Below are 23,187 nucleotides of genomic sequence, written 5' to 3' on the forward strand. Positions count from 1 at the left end.
CATTGTTTGATGTATTAGCTTTTCAATCACTCCCCCTCAAAAAAAAAAAAAAGAAAAAGAAAAAATTCTGATTTTAAGCAAATTTCAAATTAGGCATATCAGGCAGTATCGATAATTTTTTTTATTTTTATTTTTTTACTTTTTTTTTCAAATCTGGTTCAAAGAGACCGATTTAGGATCCATCCACCCCTTAACCAGTCAAAACCCCGATACACTCCGTAAGAATGTCTCAGGAAACTCCCAATACGTTCGGCTGATAAGCGTTAAAACTATTAAACTAATATTGATTCTAAGTTTATTCCATAAATTTCAAATACCGATCCCTACTAACCCATTTTATGGTGTCAGGTTCTTTCAATATTATATTATTATTGTACTTTGGATAAATTTGGGAGTGATTATTTTAAAAATAAGTAGTTAAAAATAAATTAGGATGATTTAGAGAAAAAACACATTTTAAATAGAGATAATATAGATATTTTCAAAATGATATGATGGGTTAAGAAAGGCAAAAAAAAGCCCAAAATTTGAGCTTCAAATGTGAGAACAAACTTATTTCTCAAACACAAATAAGTGATTATTGTAGTCCCAATCCAAAATAAGCGCTTATTATTCACTGTCATGTTCTTAGAAACTGATGTATAAGAAAAAAAAAACGGATGCAAAATATGCACTTTCCTAAATTCAACTCATTTCTGTCATATAAAATGGGGCAATATGCGCAAGAAAAGTAAAACGAAATTTACAGTCAAACCTATCTGTAATCTCACACATATACCTTTTCGTGGGAGATTTAAAGCAAGTTATTATTTTGCAAGTAGTTGACGGGATTAACATATGTATACTCAGCGTGGGTTTGTTGGAATTGAGAAGCTTAAGGACTACACCTGTGACCTGCTTCAACAGAGGATTCGTCGCATTCTGAGAAACATTGAGATAGAGACAACTACTGTAGTCTGTGGTTAAAGCAAATATTGTCGAGATTTTAGATAATTCCTTTAATTTTTAACAGTTTATAACTTTATATCGAACAACACAACATTAACATTGCATTAAACAAACAAGAAGAACGGATTCCGGAATCCGGACTCAGAAAATAAAATGAAAAACACCGATCCTTGCTGAAATGCAGTTTCTTGCTGGGTTGCTTTTGCAGAAAAACAATAAATCTATTTCATCAAATTATTAGCAAAAAATATATATTCCATCAAAATTATAAAAAAAATAGAAAAAAAGTAGATTTGGTGGGTAAAGGGCTGAAAATGAAACCCGATTTACTAGTAAGGAATTACTGGGGGTGGAGGAGATGCGTAGGATACCCCTGTAACAGGTGGGAGGGGTGTATTGTCAAAATGTGGTGGTGGTGAAGGCAGTGGTAATGTCGGAGGTGGAGGAGATGAATGGGTGTAGTGATTTGGTGGTGGTGGATTGCTTTGAGGGTGCGATGGTGGGGGATGCTGCCAATGTTGTGTTGGGGGAGGTGGTGGAGGCAACTGGTGGTAGACAGCATGACTTGGTGGCGGAGGAGGTGATTCTATGATGCACCCAGATGGAGGTGAGGGAGAGATTGAAGCTTGTGGTGGAGGAGCACTGGTTGGAGGTGGGTAGAATTCTTCTGGGGGTGGAGGAGTTGTATAATGATGGGTTGGTGGCGGCACTCTAATATGTGGTGGAGGTGGCGATGGTGGTGTATAAAGGTGATGGGTTGGGGGAGAAGGAAGATGAGGAGGTGAGGCGTAACCAGAATGATGATTTGGTGGTGGTGGTGATGCGTAAGGATATTGATGGGTTGGTGGTGGTGGTGATGAGTAACTATACTGATAGGTTGGCGGAGGAGGTGGTGGTGATGGATAACTATAATGATGGGACGGTGGAGGGGGCGGTGGTGAAGGCGAGGTGTAAACATGAGAAGGTGATGGAGGTCGGGATGCAACAGGGGGCGCTGGTGAATAAGGAGGTTGTGAAGGCACATACTCTATAGGTGGTGGCGGTGGAAGATGCGTCTTTGGCGATACATGTTTAGTAGGTGGTGGTGGTGGCGACACTGGTGAAGGATGGGGATAGTACGAGCCAGATGGCGGTGGAAGTGGAGGTGAAGGCGGCGAAAAGTAAGAGCTTGACGGAGTTGGTGGTGCTGGAAAATGGCCTACTGGTGGCGGTGGTGGATGTGATCTCGTCGACGGCGATGAACCCGAAGTTGGCGGTGACGGTGGGTAATGTCTAACAGGAGGCGTCTGGTTAGTCTGGTTAGCTGGATGTGGAGATGGAGGTTGTAGTATAATAGGCCGCTTTGTCTTCGGTGGTGCTCCTTTCGGCACGGTTGACTGTGGCGGAGGAGGCTTGAAGGATCTGGGCGAATGGGCCGAACTCGGCGGTGGGGGGTGCGGCACGGGCGTCATTGCTCCCGGTGCAGGGAAAGGAGCAGCACCACCCTTGCTGCCACATTTGAACTTGCTGCAGTCGACGGGCTGTGCAGCCTGGGAAGAACACTCCCTCGAAGATCGCTGATCTGGTTTACCGGGAATGCAGTTCTTCCGGTCATCCAACAGAACCCTTCCTGCACCGCCAGAGATGAGCGCAGCACACTTCGGTGCTTCACCGGTGAAGTAGTTAAACGAGTACGTAAAGTTCTCCAATCTCGGCAGCTGACACACCACCGCCGGTACAACCCCAGTAAACATATTGTGAGCCACGTCGAGTTGCTCCAAGCTCTTCATCCGGCCAATGGCGGGCGGAAGCGGGCCTTGGATATGGTTGAAGCTGATGTCGAACACGGTGACATCCTTAAGCAGGCCGATCTCGGAGGGCAGACAGCCGGTGAGGTTGTCATTCATGAGAATGATCTCGTTCAGGGTGTGACCCATCTTGCCAATGCTGCTGGGGATGCAACCGCCGAGGTTGTTGTTGGCCAGCACGATGACGGAGACGGGGGAGTTTCCGAGGTTGTCCGGAATGCCGAATCGGAAGCGGTTGTCATTAAGGAAGATGGCATCGAGGTCCTTGTCAAAAAGACCGGAAGGGATGGAGCCCTCGAAGTCATTGAAGCGAAGATCCAAGTATTTGAGCGAAGGGAGGGACAGGACGACGTCGGGGAACCGGCCGACGAACCGGTTGTTGCTGAGGTCGAGCTCGTAGAGCAACTTGAGACGGCGGAAGGTACGTGGGACGATGCCGCAGAAACGGTTGGAGTTGAGGTGGAAAAGAGCCAGATCCGTCAAGAGGCCAAGCTCGGGTGGGAGATACCCAGCAATGTCAGCGTGGTTGAGATCGATGCCGGAGACTACCGTGACGGAGGAGTTGAAGAGGGAAGGAGAACAGTAAACGCCACTGTAGGAGCAGACGTTGGGGCCATTCCAGTTAGCAGTGAAGTTGAAAGGGTCGGAGAAGATGGCCGTCTTCCATGTCTGCAGCGCAATGTAGGCCTGGCGGAGCCTTGGGTTTGCGAAGCGCAGAGAGCGTGGGTTGATGGTTAGCGAGTCCCCATTTTCGTCGATGAAGTTGGAACCCTCACGAGAGGCTGAGGAGAGGAAGAGAAGACAGTGGAGTAGCAGAAGAAGAAGAAGAGGGGGAGGAGGAGAAGGAGAAGGCATGGCGAGGGGCGGTGGGAGGTGGGAGGTGGGAGATGGGAGATGAGGAGGAATGGCGCAGGGTAGAGAGTCGTCAGTCACATGGAGATGCCCAGATACATAACGCAACGCTGCAGTGTGCAGATGGTTGGCCGATCCGATGGCCAAAGACCAAAGACCACTTCCCCTTAAACCTCAATTTGTATAATCTTATTAATTACTGTATTGAATTCTTCTGATACTAAAAATTGAAATGGAGTATCTCTGGCCCGTTGGCTGAGCTGTTGGTACTTGATGGTCACTAACTCTTAACTACTCTTAACTAGTCTCGTTTAAAATTAAGTACTGAGGAGAAGATTAAGTATGGGTGGTTTTATTTAGCACCACTTGTGCATTCCGCGTAAGTACGTGTGTGACAGACAGGCTGACACTGCCTGCGTATTGGCCATTCTTTTCTTTACGGTGGTAAACCCAAGCTAAAAGACAATAAAGTTTTGATCGTGTCACTTTGAAACTTCATTCATGTGAAGTTCTTGATCTGGTGGGGAGAAACTGAAAGAAAGAGAGAGAGAGGTAGGTTACTTTCTTGGATCGGGAATCCTGATGAGAATCCATAATCACTTATTTTAATATTCTGTCTTTGAATTCATGATTGACCATGGGTAATCTTAAATCTTAAATCTCAGGGTAAAACTGCTGAAAATGTCTTTTGAATTTTGGTAATTGCAATCAACTCCCTTTAATTTTTTAAACCTCTTCTAAAAAATACATTCAAAATACTTATATTACTTTTGATTAAAATGTTTATTATTCTAAATTTTTTCTTTATATAAAATATTAGTCTAAATCCTTCCAATCCCTTTTCTGAAATTGTTTGAATTTACCTTCCATATCATTGCTGAAATGTAAATATGCAATTTTAAATTTTCTATTTTTTGTTGTTTATAAATTTTTCATTGTTTTTTTTCAAGGTTTTAAAAACTGACCCGGAATTAAAATTGTTATGACCACTGGTTTTTGGGTCAATGGTTTACTTGTTCGGTTTGAAACGGCCCATTCCAATGAAAAAAATTAAAAATTAAAAAATAATCAAAACCATTGAATTGAAGAGATTAAATGGATCGACTATTTGATCACCCGGGCTAATGAATCATTGACCAATTCAACGATTTTTGACAAATGACCTGATTTAGGATAAAACAGAACCGATTACTGATTCAACAAATGGTTCAAAAACATTAGTTTTTTCTATAAAAACGTAATTACATAGATATTTTGAACAATTTTGTTTATTTAAGAAGATTATAAGAGATAAGACTTGCAACTGTATCAGAATATGAGGTTTCAGCAACTGTTATAAACTATAGGGAGATTTCAGCAATAAGCAAATCACCCTAAATCTTAAATAAGAGATGAAATGATTAACAAGTATGGTGAATACTGAATAGGAGTGTGTGCTGGCCCACCATAATGAAGGTGTTGGATGGGCATGGATGGGGAGCTTCTGGGACGTGGCCCCACCAAGGACCCAACCCCAGGCGGCCCATGATGAACTAGTATATACGTGCTGCCTTTCAATTGGTCACCGATCATGAAAACTTCTTACAATTTTACTTGTTTTACAAACAATCAGAAATTCAGAATCAGGGTGGAGAAAAAGAGAGAGAGGGATACAGTATCCAGATCTGAGTGATGCCTTTATGAGCATCAGAGAGGACAGACAGCCATGTGGATGGCCCTCTAAAAAAATGATAGTCTCTTGGGGTTTCCTTAGTTTTTTTCTCCTCCTTGGGAAAAATAAATGAAATTAATAATTAATTCTCTCGTACACTGTGGCCGAATGGTTTGTTTTCTTCTTTCTCTCTCTCTCGCTATTCTGGGAAGTGGGAATACGTAAAGAATCCAGTTGTCTTTGCCCAAGAGACGTGGGTCTCAGCCACAAGGCCACAAACCTGTCTGCACGATCTGAGTTTTAAAAAGCCCACCTCACTTCAAATTATATTTCTTTTTTCTCCTTTTCAAATTCAAAGAACTCGAAAACCGCGTTGTGGTGGGGATCTGTTGGACACGCCAGGGAAATTAAATTTTGGTGAGAGAGAGATGGATATAAATATGGGATGGGCGCAGAATACATCTATTATTATACTATTATTAGTACAAAAAAGTAATTTATTTTACACCAAAAAACAGGAAAAAAAATCAAAAGCCCCAAACAACTAAAGCAAAGATTTTTCACCGACAAAGCGTTGCCACCAGCTAGACCAAGTCATTCATTGAGCAAAGAAAGGCATAACTTTATAAGCCTCCATGTGCAGGGTATATGGATGCATGGGGTAGATTCTTTGCTTATTTTTGAAATTTTAAGCATTGAATCCCAGTTAAAACTTGAAGGGGAAATGCCCAACTTTGGAACCTTTTTCAGCTCATTTCAAAGCTTCTATTCATAATAATATTAAACGTGATATTTATTTCAAAGACAAAGATTGTAAAGCAAATTTATGGAGAGAATTAATTATTTCTCTTCTAACTAATTAGTCGGGACGTTTTATTAAAAAAGTTGTGGAAGAAGTTCTGTACATTTCCAATTAAACAATACTGATGTAAGTTCAATTCAAGAAATTTTTTTTGGTCATTTTTAGTTTATTGATCACAATTTAAGTTGTAATTTAGTCAAGGGCGGAGCTAGGAATTTTTTATGAGGGGGCCAAAACTTATGGATGGGCCATAGAGGGGGTCAACCATTGGGTGAAAAGTGAGGGGAGGAAACAAACTTACATAAAAAAATGTATTGACTGTGCAAATTTTTGGACCATAGGGGGGCCATGGCTCCCCTGGTCCCCCCTAGCTCCACCCCTGAATTTAGTGAGAGTGGCTAATTTCCTATATTCTAGATAATTTTATAATATATATATATATATATATATTTGTATTTTAATGCTAAGTTTTTTTATTAATTTTTAAATTTTATTGCTTTGTAATATTTTTTTATTATTTTTATGTAAAATTATACAAAAAGCTCATCTTATAGTAATTGTATAAACCATCCTTGTGTTTTGTTCCCTATAATTTTGAAAAAAAAAATGCAAACACCTCCTTCCCGTTAGCTTTTCAGTAACAAAGACATTAAAGTTATAGAAATATCTTTATCATTGTTAAGGCATTACTATACTAAATTTAAAGTTTTAATCATGGTTTTCAAAACCTGACCAGACTAGACCGGATGGTTGAACCATTCAAACTGGGAATCGGTCATGTCTTTGGGTCCGATTTTACTTTGGACTGTTAATTTTCAAAGAAACCGTTAAAATGGTCAAAGAACCACTAATCCAGGCGGTCGAACTGCTAAACTGTTCGACCCGGGCAGTGTCATGATTTTATTTAAAAGTGTAAATAGAGGAGATCTCACATTTAAGATAGAGATATCAGTTTTCAAATCTCAGATTTGAGATCACTGAGATGAGAAAGAGAGAGAGAGAGAGATCTGGCAGATCTCAGATATGGTAGATTTGATATGAGATTTGAGGTCGGATATGCTTCCGTTGGCTTGCCACTATTGTCTACTACCATCATCATCGTCGCAACCGCTATTGTTATCATTGTGGGTGAACCACCACCACCACCACCACTACCACCACCACCTCCTCCTCCTCCTCCTTCTTCCTTTCTTCTTTCTTTTCTTTTCTTTTCTTTCTTCCCTTCCCTTTCTCTTATTTCTTTCCTTTCCCAGCCGACATACCTCATTTTATTTATATTTCTTCCTAAACTGGCCTAATATACCAATTCAATGGCCAAGATGCAAAAGTTACCTTGACTGTTTTGATCCGTTTGACTTAGATGGTCAAACTACTGACCCAAAAACCGGTGGCCGGTTCGATGTCCGGTCAGTTTTTAAAACCTTGGTTTAAACTTTACCCTTACTAATTTATTTTGCCTAACAACTTTCAACAAGTAAATTTCTATACTTTTCTTCGACAAAGTAAGGTAAAAAGGCTGAAGTGAAGTAAAAGGAAGCAATTTTTTCCAATGTATTTTAGTAAATTTACATCTGAATGAAGTTGGTTAAATGCAAATTTGATATTAAAAAAATAATGTATTACATCAACATTTTTTATTTGAATGTTAATGGAAGGAAGGTATTTACATCTTTTTTTTTTAAAACAATATAAAGGTTTTTGGGGGAGGTTCATAGTATTGTTAAATTAATAAAACTATATTTAAGATTAATGATTTTTTTTAAACAATGATGGAGTTGAACCATAGGTTCCTGCTAAAACCATTCTATACCTGTGTTCTGAAAGTAATTGTAGACGAGCACACTTCCTGCAACCGTATCTGTAGCTTCCAATCGATCTCATCTTCTATACCTGTGTTTTGAAGTCTTTCTTTGTTGTCAAGGACAGATGTACATGATATCCACCACTCGAAACCTAGGCTGGGGAAAAAGTCCACTTCTCTTAGGATGAACGAGAAAGGGAGACGACTTATGACCCATAGCATTAGAACTTGGAGTGAACCTTGAAAAGGCCACTTCTTTTGGGTATGTAATAGAGCAAAGGCCTCTTAGTTTTTCAGTGAGGATCATGGGTACAAGAGTCACCCGCAGAGTTTTAGATGATGGATTATAAGGATCCAGCTTCCCCAAGATGGGCAACCAAGTAAGCGTGAACTGTTTCTCGGTCCAAAGGGAATAATAGGTGTTACACTATAGCCACAGAAAGGGCATGCTTCTGCCCCAGTTTATCTTGCTCCACCTTGATTAACCCATATAACTGGTATTCCTTCTAACAAATGTTTTCAACCCGCTGGTTCAGTCAAAATTTGCTAAACGGTCAAAAATTGTTGAATTGGTCAAGAATTGTTCGATCTGGCCGGTTTGACTGTTGACTTGTTCGACCTAATGATCGGGTCGTGGGTTGCATATTCAATGCATACAAACTTTTGAAGGCCATAACTTTACACTCCGATGTTCGATTGGAGTGATTTTTTTTTTTTTTTGTAACTTTTTTGAGATCTATGCGTCCCAAGGAGCCATAGGCACTTTGCCCCGCTATTTTCACAAAAAAAAAAACCATTTTTTGGCCTCAAATTGCAAATTCTAATGTTTTTTTATAAATAAACAAATTAAAAAACATAAATTAAATATAAAATAATACATATAACATATTTATACATTATTTATTACTAAAATATATATATATTCATACACACACACATTTTTAATCCATGTCATTTTTGAAACTACCAATTAGAAACTCTATGTTTTCCAAAAAAATCTTCCTAAAATCTCTCTCTCTCCCACACACATTTCAATTACCTAAATAATCTAATATCCATAAAAAATGGTACTTTTTCGAAGTACTTTCAATAAAGTGCTTTTGTAAAAGCACTTTTATGAAAATATTTTTATCAAAGTATTTTTACAAAAGTGTTTTCTCAATGCTAAAAGTGCTTTTATATAATTTTTGATATTTCACTCGGTTTGGATTGGATCCAATCCAATCCATTTACATTTTAATGGATTGGATTGGATTTGGTTTGTATTGGATTTGGACTGGATTGGGTCCAGTCCATTTATTAGTGGAATCACATTGGAATGGATCGGGTTGGACAAAATCCGTCCAATTGACACCTCTACTTGAAGGGATAGACTTTTCTCACATGGACATGATTGTTATGATAGATACTCAAATATTATAATTAATCTCTTGTATTTTACTCTCTTCCCAATATCTCTCGAAATTATTTTGGAGTAGAGGTGAAAATTAAGTGGATTGGGTTTGGGTTAAGATTCAATCCAACCCATCTAACCCATCAATCCTTTAATTACTCATTAAGATAAAATTAAACGGGTTAGGTTTAACCCAAACGGATTGAATTAAGAAAAGTATAAACTGTAAGAAAATGGAATTGAAGGAGTATGGACTTGAAAATATGAGCAGTTGACTGCTTACATTTGGAGATACGATCGACCAGCAGAATTCGGCAAGCTAGCTTTCTTGTTGGTAGGAAATCATGTGTGGAGATACATCATCAACAAAAATCTGGTCTTACACATCGATTTTTCTTTTGATAGATAAATGAATGATTCTTAGCGTTTTCAACTTTGACTTGAAGAAGAATATATAGGAATTTCTTAAGCTTTTCTGATTGGCTGGATGGAAGAGGGACGAGTGAGATCTGAAGGATGATGCCGTATCTGGTGACGGCATGGACAAAATGGTTACTTAGACTATTTAGTATATGTTTGGTATCGGTGCTGCATAGTACTGTATATGTGTGGGTTGGAAGCATTGTTTTTTGAGAAAATGGTGTCTTTTATTTTTTGTTTGGAAATGTTGCAGTCACGTAGGATGTTTCCTGGGGCAACAACAACATCTCCTATTTGGTAACCCATTATAGGAAGTCCACGTCACTACCACATCATGTTCTCGTTGGTAGCAACAAGTTCTAAATTGGGAAAATGTCGAATTCAGCGTTTCCCCATACTATGCCTTCTCGATTTCTAAGGCATGGTTTGGAGCACCATTTTTTATAGAAAAACGGTTCTAAACATGTTACCGTTTTCTGGAGCACTAATTTTTCCAACTTGGCGCTGATGTGCCACCATTTTCTGGAGCAACGACATCGATGCCAAACACTGCCTTAGATAACCACTGCTGAGTTCCTCTTGGTTATAATTTGGAATTTTGGATTACGTACGATTTCTAACAGAGAGAGAGAAGGAAAGCAGATGAACAACAAGATACGAAACAGGAAGGAGTAAAAATTGAAATTGAGATTGTGTTTGGTTGCAGTGCAAATTTATTTGCATTAATACAAATGCATGGGAGTGCAAATGTAAAAAATTCAAAATCTTGTTTAACTTTGTTTTGGATTTTACTTTATTTTGCTTCATTTCTTAATTTACTTCATTTATACTGCAATCAAACAAAATAAGTTAAAACTAGCTTGAAACAAAAATAGGTCAGAATTTATACTTAAATTATTTGCACTACTATGGATTTGCATCAGTGCAAATTTATTTGTATTGCAACGAAATACAACCTGAGACTTAGTTTGAAAAAAGTACAAATATAAAAATATACGGTGCAAATACATACAAAATAATACAAAATACAAGATTTTATAATCTACAAATTTGTATCTGTACTCCTAAACTGAGCCTGAAAAAGAAAATCTCAACATATTAATAATTACCCGCTGATAATCATGAGCCAATCCACCCAATTTTTTTATTGGGTTATCCAACCTGCCCATGACCCAAGATTAAATGGATACAACCCAACCCGCTGGATAACCAACACAAAGTGATGATGCGCAATTCGGTCAGTCCTAGCTGCCGGTTACCTTGCCTTTGACGAGATTGGAGGTGCCTGAAACAAGGAAGAACTTGGAGACTTCCGGGGGGAACTCAGTTGGAACACTCTGAAGCTCAAGTTAGTGCTCTTGAGAAGGCAAGGGAAATGAGGAACTTTAAGACCAGAAAGCACAGAAATCACATACCTCTTTCTTTGAGAGATGGGGGCCTTTTATAATCACCCTGTACACTCACTCCCATACCTCTGTCAGATCGGGCATCATCACCTCCGCCAGATCGGGTGTCATCATCCCTGCCAGATGCCAGTTCGGGTGTCATAACCTTTCCCAGACACCAGTTCGGGTGTCATAACCTCTGCCAGACACCGGTTCGGGTGTCATAACCGCCATTGTCTTTGCCAGGGCCGTCTCTGCTGCGTCTGAGACGGCGGTGGCAGGTGGCCGTTGGAGGGCGGCTGTCATGTGTCGGACCCCTAATCAGTTAGGCGCACCGCCTCCGTGTACGGGCTTCTTGGGCGTCAGGTACAGTTGTTCAGTCAGGTGGTTTGGAGCCAAAGCGGTGTGCGAGGTGAAGTCTTGAGTTCGGATAAAAGTGTGGCCTGAGCTGCCCCGGGGTGGGTCAGCTCGGGTTTTTTCCCTTTGCGCTCCTTGTAAGGCTCGTGACCTCTAAGGGAGAGCTCGGGTTCTTCCTTGGGGAGCTCGGGTCATGGGTTCCTTCTTTGGAGGAGCTCGGGACTCCTTTTCTTGGAGTTCGGGTTATGGGCCCACTGCCGTGCCGAGCTGGCACTTTTGCCAGGTCACTCTCGGTTGCTCCCACGTGTCGCATGGACAAGGGGTCGGGCCAAATTTCCCTCCATCAGGGCCGGTCAGGGCCGGCTTGTGTTTTTGGCCTGCTTGTGTTTTTGGCCCGATCACTCTCGATTGCTCCCACGTGTCGCATGGCCAAGGAGTCGGGCCAAATCTCCCACGTGTCGCTTCTCCGGTCTAACCTGCTTATGTTTTTGGCCCGATCAGGGCCGGCTTGGTTCGACCAGGGTTCAATCCCGGGTTGCGGGCAGCTCACGCGTGTAAACGATTTCAAATTTTTGAACGTCAAAAATGCATGCCAAACTGACTTCTCCTCGGGGGGGTGCTCAGCCGGTTTCGTGGGGAGCCGTTGGATGGTTTTGATCTTGGTTGTTGATGCGTGAGTATAGTGGCTATAAATAGTGGGGGACCCCTGGTCACTTTCCTTCGCCATTCTTCTACATTTGCTTATTGAGCTCGCGTCCAAGGCTGTCAGCTCGCGTCATTTGTCGTAGTCCGGTAGCTTTTTCTGGTGAGTCCTTAGCCCTCTTTTTGATTCAATGTCTAGCTCGAGTAGCTTAAATAGCCTTCTAGGGGGGTTAGACGCTGGGTCCACGAACCAAGCAGCTGGCGCTAACAGCCTTAGTGAGTCTGAGGCGGTGCCCGAGGTAGAGCTCGAGGAAGAGCTCGAGTTTGAGCCCGTGGGCCAAGTTACCTCGGGTAGTTTGGCATCCACCTCCCGTCGAGTTCGGATGCCAGACAAGTTCGGGCCTTCCACTATGACGCCCGAGAGGCTTTGGTCCCTTGTCGCTCAGTACAACCTGCCCGAGGAGTACACTTACATTTTACCCTCGGGCGACTTCCCTTGGGAGCACGGTCCAGATGAGATTATGATATTCTGGGAGCAGCTCGTTGTCGACCTGCACCTTCCCTTCCACCCCCTTATCATCGAGGTCATGAACCACTTCGGCGTTACTGTTGGTCAACTCCACCCGAACTCCATCCGCAACCTTGTCGGGACCATCTCCCTTTGTTGCGAACACTGCCTTCCCTTGGACCTGGAAATCTTTTCTGCCATCCTTATGCTCAAGAAACAAGCGGGCCCCTGCACGGGCGTAGGTGGGCCTACTACTTGTCACCTCGTCCGAGGTTCAAGCTCTTGCACAATCTTCCAAATAAGGTCTCGGCATGGAAGCAGGACTACTTCGTGGTTCGAAGTGCCATGGGATGGCCATTTCCTACCGAGTGGGGATTGGCTATTCCTGACCCCAGTGCCACGTTAGATGAAGAAACGGTGAAGGGCCTCCAGGACTAGGCCCGGCTTGGACTCAAATGCGAAGTCTACCTGATAGAGGCCAAGCTTATTCAAGCCGGTCTGATTTCGGGTAGGTTTCTTGCTCAGAGGCTTGCTTTTGCTTTTTTTTTTATTCCCATCTTTTGACGTCGGACTCCTTTTTGCAGGTGTTATGGAGGCAGAGAAGACTCGAGGTGTGAATTTTTTTGATGGCATGAAAATGAGGAAGCGAGCTGCTAAGCGGGTCCGTGTCGAGCCTTCCCGGGTTACGGAGCCCGAGGCACCGAGAATGGAGCCTCCTGGGGAGCCCGAGGTGGCCCTCCAGTTTAGGAAGCGGCAGGGATCCCCTATGCCGATACTTCTTATACCCGGGCTGTGCCTTCAAGCTCGGGAAGTCACGATGAGGTTGGGAGCGTGCTGACGCCGAGCTACGCTCTCCGAAAAAGTAAGAAGGCTACTTGCCCCGAGGAGGTCGCGGCGTGGGCCGATCTTCCTACAAATCTCATAGGCGCCCGTGCTGCCTCTCACGCCATGGTGGTAAGTCGGAGTAGTGTTTTTTTTTTTTTTTTTTTTTTACCGAGCTGATTTGTTCTCATTCTGGCAGGTGAACTCCTCTATCCACGCTTTGGTAATCCAGGCGGAGAGGGGCTTGAAGCGAGCACAAGCTGCCGAAGCGGCTTCCCGTGCCACGAGCCAAGCTAACGAGGTCTCGGAGGGACAAAGAGGCCTTAGGAATGGTGGTGAGACACATGGCGGACCTGAAGTTGGACCTGGAGCATCAAGTCGAGTACCTTTAGGATGATATCAGGGAGAAGACTAAGATCTTCTCTCAGGCCGTCAAGGAGGCAAAGGTGAAAGCCGTCGAGGATTACATCGCTTCGCCGTGCTTTGACGACATGATGGTGGGCTCGTACAGAAGGGGTTTCAAGTTGATGGATGATAAGGAATATGTACCCGAACTCGATATTAGCACCATAACTACTTTGCACATCACTCAGGAGATGGTTGTCGTAGCTGATGATGACGCGGATTCCGAAGACGAAGTGGGACCTTCAGGCATTATCGAAGTCCCTTCTGAAGGCAAGGGAGATGTACCTTCGGGCTTGTGAGGTCGTTGTTGTTGTGTTTTTTTTTGGATGAAGTGTAAACAAGATTGTTTTGCAATGAATAGTTCCCCTTTTTTGGCAAAGTGTTGGGCAATTATTTTCTTTTTTCGCCGAGCTAACTATGTTGTTGAAATGCTAGACTTAGGCCCCGAGGTGAGTTAACATAGTAAGGCTATGTGCCCGATCTGTTCTCCGCCCGGGTTAGTTAACATAGGCTGAATTGGGCCTTGGGCTATGCACCTCGGGTTAGTAAGGCTATTTTCCTTCGTTGATGAGGTGTCGAGGTCATCTTTAGCTCAGTATTCTGGCCCTTACGGTTGTTAGCTCGACATTCTGGGCCTTAGTGTGCCGAGGTCTTTGTTAGCTCGGCATTCTGGCCCTTAGGCTCTAGTAGTGGCTCATGTTCTGCTTAGTTTGATAATTCATAGGTAAAATCGTCTTAAGTTGACGATGTTCCATGCCCAGGGTATCTGTTTACCCTCTAGGGTCTCAAGCTCGTATACTCCCCCGAGTACTCTCTTTACTCGGTAGGGTGCTTCCCAATTCGGCTCGAGTTTGCCAACGCCCGGCTCAGGTACCATGATCTTGCGGAGGACCAGGTCGCCAACGCGAAAGTTTTGTTTCTTAACTCTGGCATTGTAGTACCGAGCTACCCTTTTCTGGTACGCTGCGGTTCTGATGTATGCGAGGTCCCTCACCTTGTCAAGTAGGTCGAGGTTGGTACGTAGCTCATTGTTATTAGTATTGTCATTGTATGCTTCCAACCGAAGTGAGGGGATTTCGATTTCGGCTGGGATGATTGCCTCCGTGCCATAGGTGAGGTTGAAGGGAGTTTCTCTAGTGGCGGTCTTCTCTATAGTTCGGTATGCCCATAGGACGCTGGGCAGCTCGTCTGCCCATAACCCTTTAGCTCGGTCTAGCCTGGCTTTTAGTCCGCGGAGGATAGCTCTGTTCGTGACTTTTTCCTGACCGTTTACTTGTGGATGCGCAACCGACGTGAAGTTTTGCCGGATCCCCATGCCTTGGCACCACTCTTGGAATTTGATGTCCTCGAACTGCTTGCCATTGTCAGAGATCAGCACCCGAGGTAGCCCGAAGTGGCACACTATGTTCTTCTAGAAGAAGTTCTAGACGTTTCGAGCTGTGATGGTTACGAGAGTTTCAGCTTCAACCCACTTGGTGAAGTAGTCTACTGCCACTACTAGACCTGTTCATGGGCCGGCCCGGCCCGGCTCGACCCCCAGACGGGCTTGAATAGGTATATAGGCCCGCGGCCTTAACCTCGGGCCAAAAAGCCCAGCTCCCAATAAATTCGAGCCGAGCTCGGGATTTTCCAAAACAGCCCGGCCCGAGCCCGGCCCAACCTATAACTAAACCTAAAAACCCTAGTTGAATACCCCTCTTTTTTTCACCTCATTCCCTTCTTTTTCCAACCAAATTCTTCTTCTCCACATCCTCTTTCCCTTCTTTATATTCTTTTTTTAATATAAATAAATTTGGAATTTATATATTTTTTTAATGTAAATAAATTCTGATTTATATTGATTATTGAAGAGGGAAATTTTCTAATTTCTTTTATTAGGTCGGGCTTCGGGCTCGGGCTCGGGCTCGGGCTTCGGGCTTTTTATTAGGGCTAGGCTCGGGCCCAAGTTGTAGGCCCGTTGGTCGGGCCAGGCTCGGGCTCGAGCCTAACATATTTTTGTTAATGGAGAGTAAAAGCCCGGACCGAGCCCGGCCCGGCCCGGCCCATTAACAGGTCTAGCCACTACTAGGAACTTCCTTCCTCCTATTGCTGGCGAGAATGGCCCGAGTAGGTCGATACCCCATTGTGCGAAGGGCCATGGGCTGGTGAGGTACTTGAGGTCGGCGGCGGGCTGGTGGTGAATATTGGCGTGCTTTTGGCACTTCTTGCACTTCCTGACTAGCCCAATGGCGTCTGCTTTCATTGTTGGCCAATAGTACCCCTGTCGTAGTGCCTTCTGAGTGACGGCCTTGCCCCCCAGGTGTCTGCCACATAGGCCTTCATGAATGTCGCAGAGTATGAGTTCGACTTCGGGAGGTCGCAAGTAGCGCAGGTAGGGGAGCGTGTAGGATCTTCGGTACAGCCGTCCGTCTATCATGACGTACTTGGCTGCCTGGCGCTCTACCCTCCTGGCGGTGTTGCGTTCTGTGAGGAGGGTTCCATGTAGCAAGAAGCTCGCGAGTGGATCAATCCAGCTCTGTTCTGCTTGGGCGACAAGAGCTCCTCTGCCCCCCGGAGAATGCTAGGCCGAGGTAAGTCCTCTATATACACAGTTCTCATGGTGTTGTCACTGGTGCTGGCTAGCCGAGACTGGGCATTGGCCTCAGTATTCCCCGACCTCGGGATCTACCTGATGAAGTGTGACTGGAAGCTAAGCAGAGCCTCTTTTACCTTTGCCAAGTAGGCGATCATAGTTGGCTCGCGGGCTTCGTATTCCCTTGTAACTTGGTTGACCACGAGCTGGGAGTCGCTGCAGATGACTATGTGTTTTGCCTTTACCTCTTGCGCCAGAGCTAGCCCGGCTATCAACACCTCGTATTCTGCCTCATTGTTGGATGCCGCGAACTCGAAGCGTAGCGCATACTCTAGTTTTGTGCCACTCGGACCGTGGAGGACTACACCGGCTCCGCTGCCCTGCTGATTTGAGGAGCCATCTACGTGAAGGATCCAGGGCTCTTCATCCCAGTTCGTGCTCAGCCTAACCAGGAGAGATACCGAACTGGGTGCGACCTCACGGGGCTCGGACTCAACTGGCCTGGGAGCACCGAGCTCACCTAAACTGGGGGTCTCGTGCTCAACCGGGCTGAGGACCTTGGAGTTGAACGTGCATTCAACAACAAAATCCGCCAAGGCTTGAGCTTTGATAGCGGTTCGTGGCTTGTACTGGAGGTCGTACTCACTGAGTTCGATGGCCCACTTCGTCAATCGACCGGAGACCTCGGGCCTGAGTAATACTTGCCTCAAGGGTTTGTCGGTGAGGATGACGATGCTATGGGCTTGGAAATACGGACGGAGTTTGCGGGCCGCAATGACCAACGCATAGGCTAGCTTTTCTATCTCCGGATATCTTGTTTCTGCTCCCTGCAATATTTTACTAACATAATAGATGGGTCGTTGGACCTGATCTACTTCCTTTACCAGTACCGAACTGACCACTTTGTCGCTTACCGAGAGGTACAGTTCTAAAATATCGCCCTCCTCGGGCCGGGTCAACACTAGGATACTGCGAGGTATTTCTTGAGCTCGTCAAATGCGAGTTGGCAGTTTGGGTTCCACTCGAACCCTTTGCCTTTTATTGCCTTGAAGAAGGGTAGGCAACGGTCTGATGACTTAGACATGAAACGACTCAGAGCGGCTATTCCGCCGTTCAGCCTCTGAACCTCTTTCACTTTTCGGGGTGGTCTCATATCTAGGATGGCTTTTATTTTGTCCGGGTTGGCCTTGATACCGCGCCGGTTGACGATGTACCCTAGGAACTTACCCGAGGTGACACCGAAGACACACTTGTTTGGGTTTAGTTTCATGCTAAATTGACGTAGAATTTGAAAGACGGAATGCAAGTCTTGTATTAATTAATGCAACAACTGTGTCTTGATGACCATGTCGTCTACATAGCATTCTATCTTTGTGCCAATTATGGGTTGAAATAGCTTATTCATAAGCCTTTGAAAGGTTGCCCCAGCATTTTTCAGTCCGAAGGGCATAACCTTGTAGCAGTATAGGCCGAATTCGGTTATGAAGGTGGTTTTTTCCTCGTCGGACGGGTCTATCCTGATTTGGTTGTAGCCCGAGTAGGCATCCAGGAAGCTTAGCAACTCGTGTCCCGAGGTCGCATCCACTAGGCGGTCGATCCTGGTGAGGGGGAAGCAATCTTTTGGGCAAGCTCGGTTCAGGTCGGTGTAGTCGACGCACATGCGCCACTTGCCGTTTGCCTTTTTTACCAGAACGGGGTTGGCTACCCAGCTCGGGTAATGAACTTCTCTTATGAAGTCTGCTGCGAGGAGCTTCTTGACCTCCTCATCGACCGCCCTCTAGCGTTTTGGGGCTAAGTTGCGTTTCTTCTGTCTAATGGGTCTGACTACAGGGTCAATATTGAGTTTGTGAGTTATGAGCATAGGGTCTATGCCGGGCATTTCTGCCGCGGACCAAGTGAAAACATCTAAGTTACTGAGTAAGAAGCGTACCAGTTCGGATCACAAGGGTTCTTCCAGGGATGCTCCGACCTGAAGTAATCTGGCAGGGTCTTCTGTCGAGATAGAGATGGGAATAGTTTCCTCCGTAGGTGCAGCTCGCTCCTCGTTCTGTTCCACCGGTCGCTCCAGTTCGAGGTCGCCGGTTACCTTGGCTTTTCCCTTGAGGGCGGCAACGTAGCACTTACGGGACTCGAGCAGGTCGCCCCGCACTACCCCGATGCCGAAGTCCGTTGGGAACTTCATGGCCAAATAGTAAGTGGACACCACGACTTTTAAACCGTGGGTGATCGGCCGACCTACTATGGCATTGTAGGGGGACGGGGTCGCGACCACCAAGAAATCATGACTGAGTCTTACCATGCTAGGCCACATGCCGACTTCTACAGGTACTGTGACCTTTCCCAGGGGTCTAACCTCTTCTCCGCTAAAGCCGACCAGTGGGGTGTTCGCGGGCTTCAAGTCACTCTCTCGGAACTGGAGCTTGTCGAAGGCCGCTTTGAAAAGGATGTCTGCCAAACTGGCGGAGTCAATGAGTACCCTCTGGACTTCGAAGTCATTGATCTTCATCTTTATGACAAGTGCGTCGTCGTGGGGGTAGTGGACCCCGCACACATCGTCTTCAGTGAAGAATATGGGGTCTTCTGTCCTAGGCCGCTTTGGGGGATTTTGTTCTTCTTTGGCGGCCTCCTGGGTTGATGCCCGAGTTGCTACCGAGGTGCATCCTGCTACGATTGATCCTCCAACGATCACGTGGATTGTTCCTCGAACTGGTCTTTCCTCCAAGGGCTGCTTCTATGGTTCGGCTGGCCGGCTACTAGACTCGGGAGCATCTCTGTTGTGCTCTCCCTGCCGACCTGTCTTATTACTATTATTATTATTATGCTGTACAAAATTTCGTAGGTACCCGCGACGGATAAGTTCCTCTATCTCATCGCGGAGATTATTACAATGTTCGGTACTATGACCATGGTCCCTATAGAAGATGCAGTACAAGTTTTTATTCCTCTCGTTCGGGTTTCCCTTCAGACGAGGTGGCCACATCACATATGGGGCGTCTTTGATCGTCATTAAGATCTCGGCCAGCTTCGCGTTCAAGGGCGTGTAGTCCGTCTGACCTACTATGGGAGCTCGGAATGGCTGGCTTGGCTTTGTTCCCCGAGGTGGGTCTTTCCTCCTGTCATTTGGGTTGGAGGGTTCGCCTTCCCTCTTCCTTTTTTCGATCCCGCTTTCAGTCCTTTGGTTGATCTCCTCCTCTGTTCTTATAAATTTGTCTGCGAGCTTGAGGAATTCAGCTACGGTTGCGGGCTGGTTGACTACTATGTGCCACTTGAACTCCTTGTGTGCCACGCGAGCTTGAGGAATTCTGCAAGCACGCATCATTGAACCGTTTGACATAGCCCCGGATGGACTCTCCTTCCCTCTGGACTATTCCGAGGAGGCTTTCCTCGGTTCGGGGGCACCGCTTGCTAGTAACGAAGTGCACGGTGAAGGCTTGCACGAACAGGGTCCAACTTTTTATCGACCCGGGAGCCAGGTTCCTGTACCAGGTGCGGGCCACTCCCCTGAAGGTGGTAGTGAAGGCCACACACATGCAGGACTCGCTGGCCCTCGCCAGGTGCATTTGGGACTGGAAAGCATCGACGTGGTCGTTGGGGTCAAAGGACCCATCATACTTGTTGAGGGGAGGAAGTTTGAAATCTTTGGGCATGGGAATCGCAAGGAGTTCTAATGACAGGGGGGAAGGAACTGAAAGAATAGGGGCAACTTTTACATCGTCCGAGCTTGTTTCTTTTTTACCTCGGAGCTCGGGCAGGATGCGGGTGGTAGTTTGGCGACTTCGTCGGTGCCTTCGCTGCTGCTTAGAAGGCCTGGTATTGGCGCTACTTGCCTCAGTGTTGCCGATCCCGATTGGCCCGGATTGTTGGTAGTCCGCGGCCAGGATGCCGAATTGGTTCTCTACGAGCGGGAGCTCGAACTTAGAGTGCTGAGGTGCTGATTTCGACAAGGAGGTTCCTGATCCGCCGGCAAGCTGCGAGGCGGGGGTGATTGGTCTTTCCCTCCTGCCCAGGGATGAGGCCTGGCTCCTGGAGGGGTTCTGAAGTTGGGAGGCTTCCCCTTGGTGAAGGCGCCCACCCTGAGGGGAGGGCTTGATCGGCTTCGGAGCAGGGTGCCGAGGTGGGAGCTGTGGTTGGTTCAGAGGCAGTTGGGGGAACTGCTGTTGGTAGTGATGCTGGGAAATGTGGTGCAGTACTTGCTACTGATGGAGTTGATGTTGCTGGAACTGCTGCATTTGGGCTTGCATTGCCCGCATGCACTGCAGCAGGTCATTAAGCTGGTTCTGGTTGGTCGTCAGGGGGACAGCAGTTGGTTTGGTGAAAGTTGTCTTGATAGGGAGGGGAAGGGGAACATTCACAGGTGCCACCATGCTTGGTGCATTGAGGCTAGGGATTCCGTCTGTCGAGAGGGGGACGGTGAACTGTCCGATACATACAGTGGCGAGCTGAGGGTGTTCCCCTACAACATTCAAGTCGGCGTTGTGCTTGTTGCTGCTAGAGGAAGCCATGGAAGCTAAGGTTTCTTTGTAAGAGAGAGTTAGAGGTTAGGGGAGGCTTTTTGAAGTCTTACCACAGACGACGCCAATTGATGATGCGCAATCCGATCGGTCGTAGATGTCGGTTACCTTGCCTCTGACGAGATTGGAGGTGCCTGAAACAAGGAAGAACTTGGAGACTTTCGGGGGGGAACCCGGTTGGAACACTCCGAAGCTCAAGTTAGTGCTCTTGAGAAGGCAAGGGAAATGAGGAATTTTAAGACCAGAAAAAACATAAATCACATACCTCTTTCTTTGAGAGATGGGGGCCTTTTATAATCACCCTGTACACTCACTCCCATACCTCTGCTAGATCGGGCATCATCACCTCCGCCAGATCGGGTGTCATCATCCTTGCCAGACACCAGTTCGGGTGTCATAACCTCTGCCAGATGCCAGTTCGGGTGTCATAACCGCCACTGTCTTTGTTAGGGCCGTCTCTGCCGTGTCTGAGACGGCGGTGGCAGGTGGCCGTTGGAGGGCGGCTGTCATGTGTCGGACCCCTAATCAGTTAGGCGCACCGTCTCCGTGTACGGGCTTCCTGGGCATCAGGTACGGTTGTTCAGTCAGGTGGCTTGGAGCCGAAGCGGTGTGCGAGGTGAAGTGTTGAGTTTGGATAAAGTGTGGCCCGAACTGCCCCGGGGTGGGTCAGCTCGGGTTTTTGCCCTTTGCGCTCCTTGTAAGGCTCGGGACCTCTAGGGGAGAGCTCGGGTTCTTCCTTGGGGAGCTCGGGTTGTGGGTTCCTTCTTTCGGGAGGCTCGTGACTCCTTTTCTTCGGAGTTCGGGTTGTGGGCCCACTGCCGTGCCAAGCTGACGCTTTTGCCAGGTCACTCTCGGTTGCTCCCACGTGTCGCATGGCCAAGGGGTCGGGCCAAATCTCCCTCCATCACAAAGGAATCTTTGTTTATGGAAGAGTTATTAGATTACCCCTGACCGGACCTTGAGGAAGCTGATAGTGTTCTGCACGTTCTTCAAATAGCTTGGTTTATCGGTTACCCAACTTGAGACCCATTTTCTTACGTATACTATGTTCACAGCAGCCAGTCAGCCTCCCTGGAATGTTGCCAGTTTGATAAAAGATTGTAGAAACTTTTAATCTTTGGATTTTAAGAGGAAAAAGTTGATTAATGGGATTTTGGTTTTCATTGATTAAAATTAATATTCATAATTTTTTTTCTTTCAGATTTATGTGGGGTCCATTTTTCCTAGATATCACTTACTTGGACAAGTGATATTCATCTCTTGGATAAATAATTTTCTATCTAGGGAGAAATTGTGAGTACTTGAATGAGACAAAATTGTCCATTTTAATAATAGATTTTTAAGGTTAAAATAGTTATTATTTATTTACACGAAAGAAACATTTACCTGAATAAATACACTTACCAGATAAATAACTTCACGGAGCCTAAGAATCTTAGTAGGGTGGCTCATATCATTGCCGAATTTTCTTATTCAGCTGAAAGCATCTTTACCTGGTCCTCTGCACCAGATTTCATTCTTGAACTTATGCTGAATGAAAATCCTTTTAATGAACGCTTTGTTTCAGTTAAAAAAAGAAAAAAAGAAATTACAAATGTCCAATTGGGCTTTTCTTATTATAAATAATCATTATTTTGATCATGGCCAGGGATTGGTGGGGATGGTGTAGAGTGCACGTCAGGTCCAATTATTAACGGAGTGACCCCTCAGGGTTTTATGGTTTGGCTTGCCACAGCAATCTCTTTTCTTGAAAATAAGGTTTTTAAAATCGATTTGGACAACGAACCGGTCAGGGGTCCGGTTTCTGGGTCGAACGATATGACCATTCAAACTGAACAGTTAGTCTGTTCTGACAAAAAAATTAAAAAAAAATTAAAAAATAAAAAATAGTCAAAACCGTTGAACAATTTGGTTCAACTGCCTGAATCAGGGTTTGTTGACAAAATCAACAGTTTTTGGCACAAATCTGGTTTTGGAGAAAAATGGAACCGATCACTTGACTGGTTCCCGATTTTCCAGTCTAGTCTGATTTTGAAAACCATGCTTGAAAACCCTAGCTTTGATTTCTTTGCAACTATTTGTTGTTGTTGAGGGGATTACTTTTTAATTTTCATCTTTGTTGAGGGCAGATTGCCCCCCTTTCGGTGTTTATTGACTTTGCACTATTTGCATTATTGCTTAGATTTTATTGAGCTATTCACTCCCTATGCTCATTGATATTGCTTTGCACATCAATTTTAGTCTATTTTATAGTGCTGTTTTTTTTTTATTCTTCTTGTGGATTGTATTCCCTGTGATTGTAATAATCTGAGCATTTTATGAATCAAAATT

General features: G+C 45.2%; 1 protein-coding gene across 1 annotated transcript; it reads right to left on the reverse strand.

The window, feature by feature from the left end:
* Positions 1–1,097: 1,097 nt before the first annotated feature.
* Positions 1,098–3,854, reverse strand: LOC104593826 (uncharacterized). Its single transcript, XM_010253846.3, has one exon. The coding sequence runs from the start codon at positions 3,588–3,590 to the stop codon at positions 1,278–1,280; it is 2,313 nt and encodes a 770-aa protein (XP_010252148.1). The 5' UTR covers positions 3,591–3,854; the 3' UTR covers positions 1,098–1,277.
* Positions 3,855–23,187: the final 19,333 nt, after the last annotated feature.

The sequence above is a fragment of the Nelumbo nucifera genome, chromosome 5, assembly GCF_055504915.1.
Source record: "Nelumbo nucifera cultivar China Antique chromosome 5, China Antique-T2T, whole genome shotgun sequence".
In the NCBI taxonomy this organism is placed as follows: Eukaryota; Viridiplantae; Streptophyta; class Magnoliopsida; order Proteales; family Nelumbonaceae; genus Nelumbo; species Nelumbo nucifera.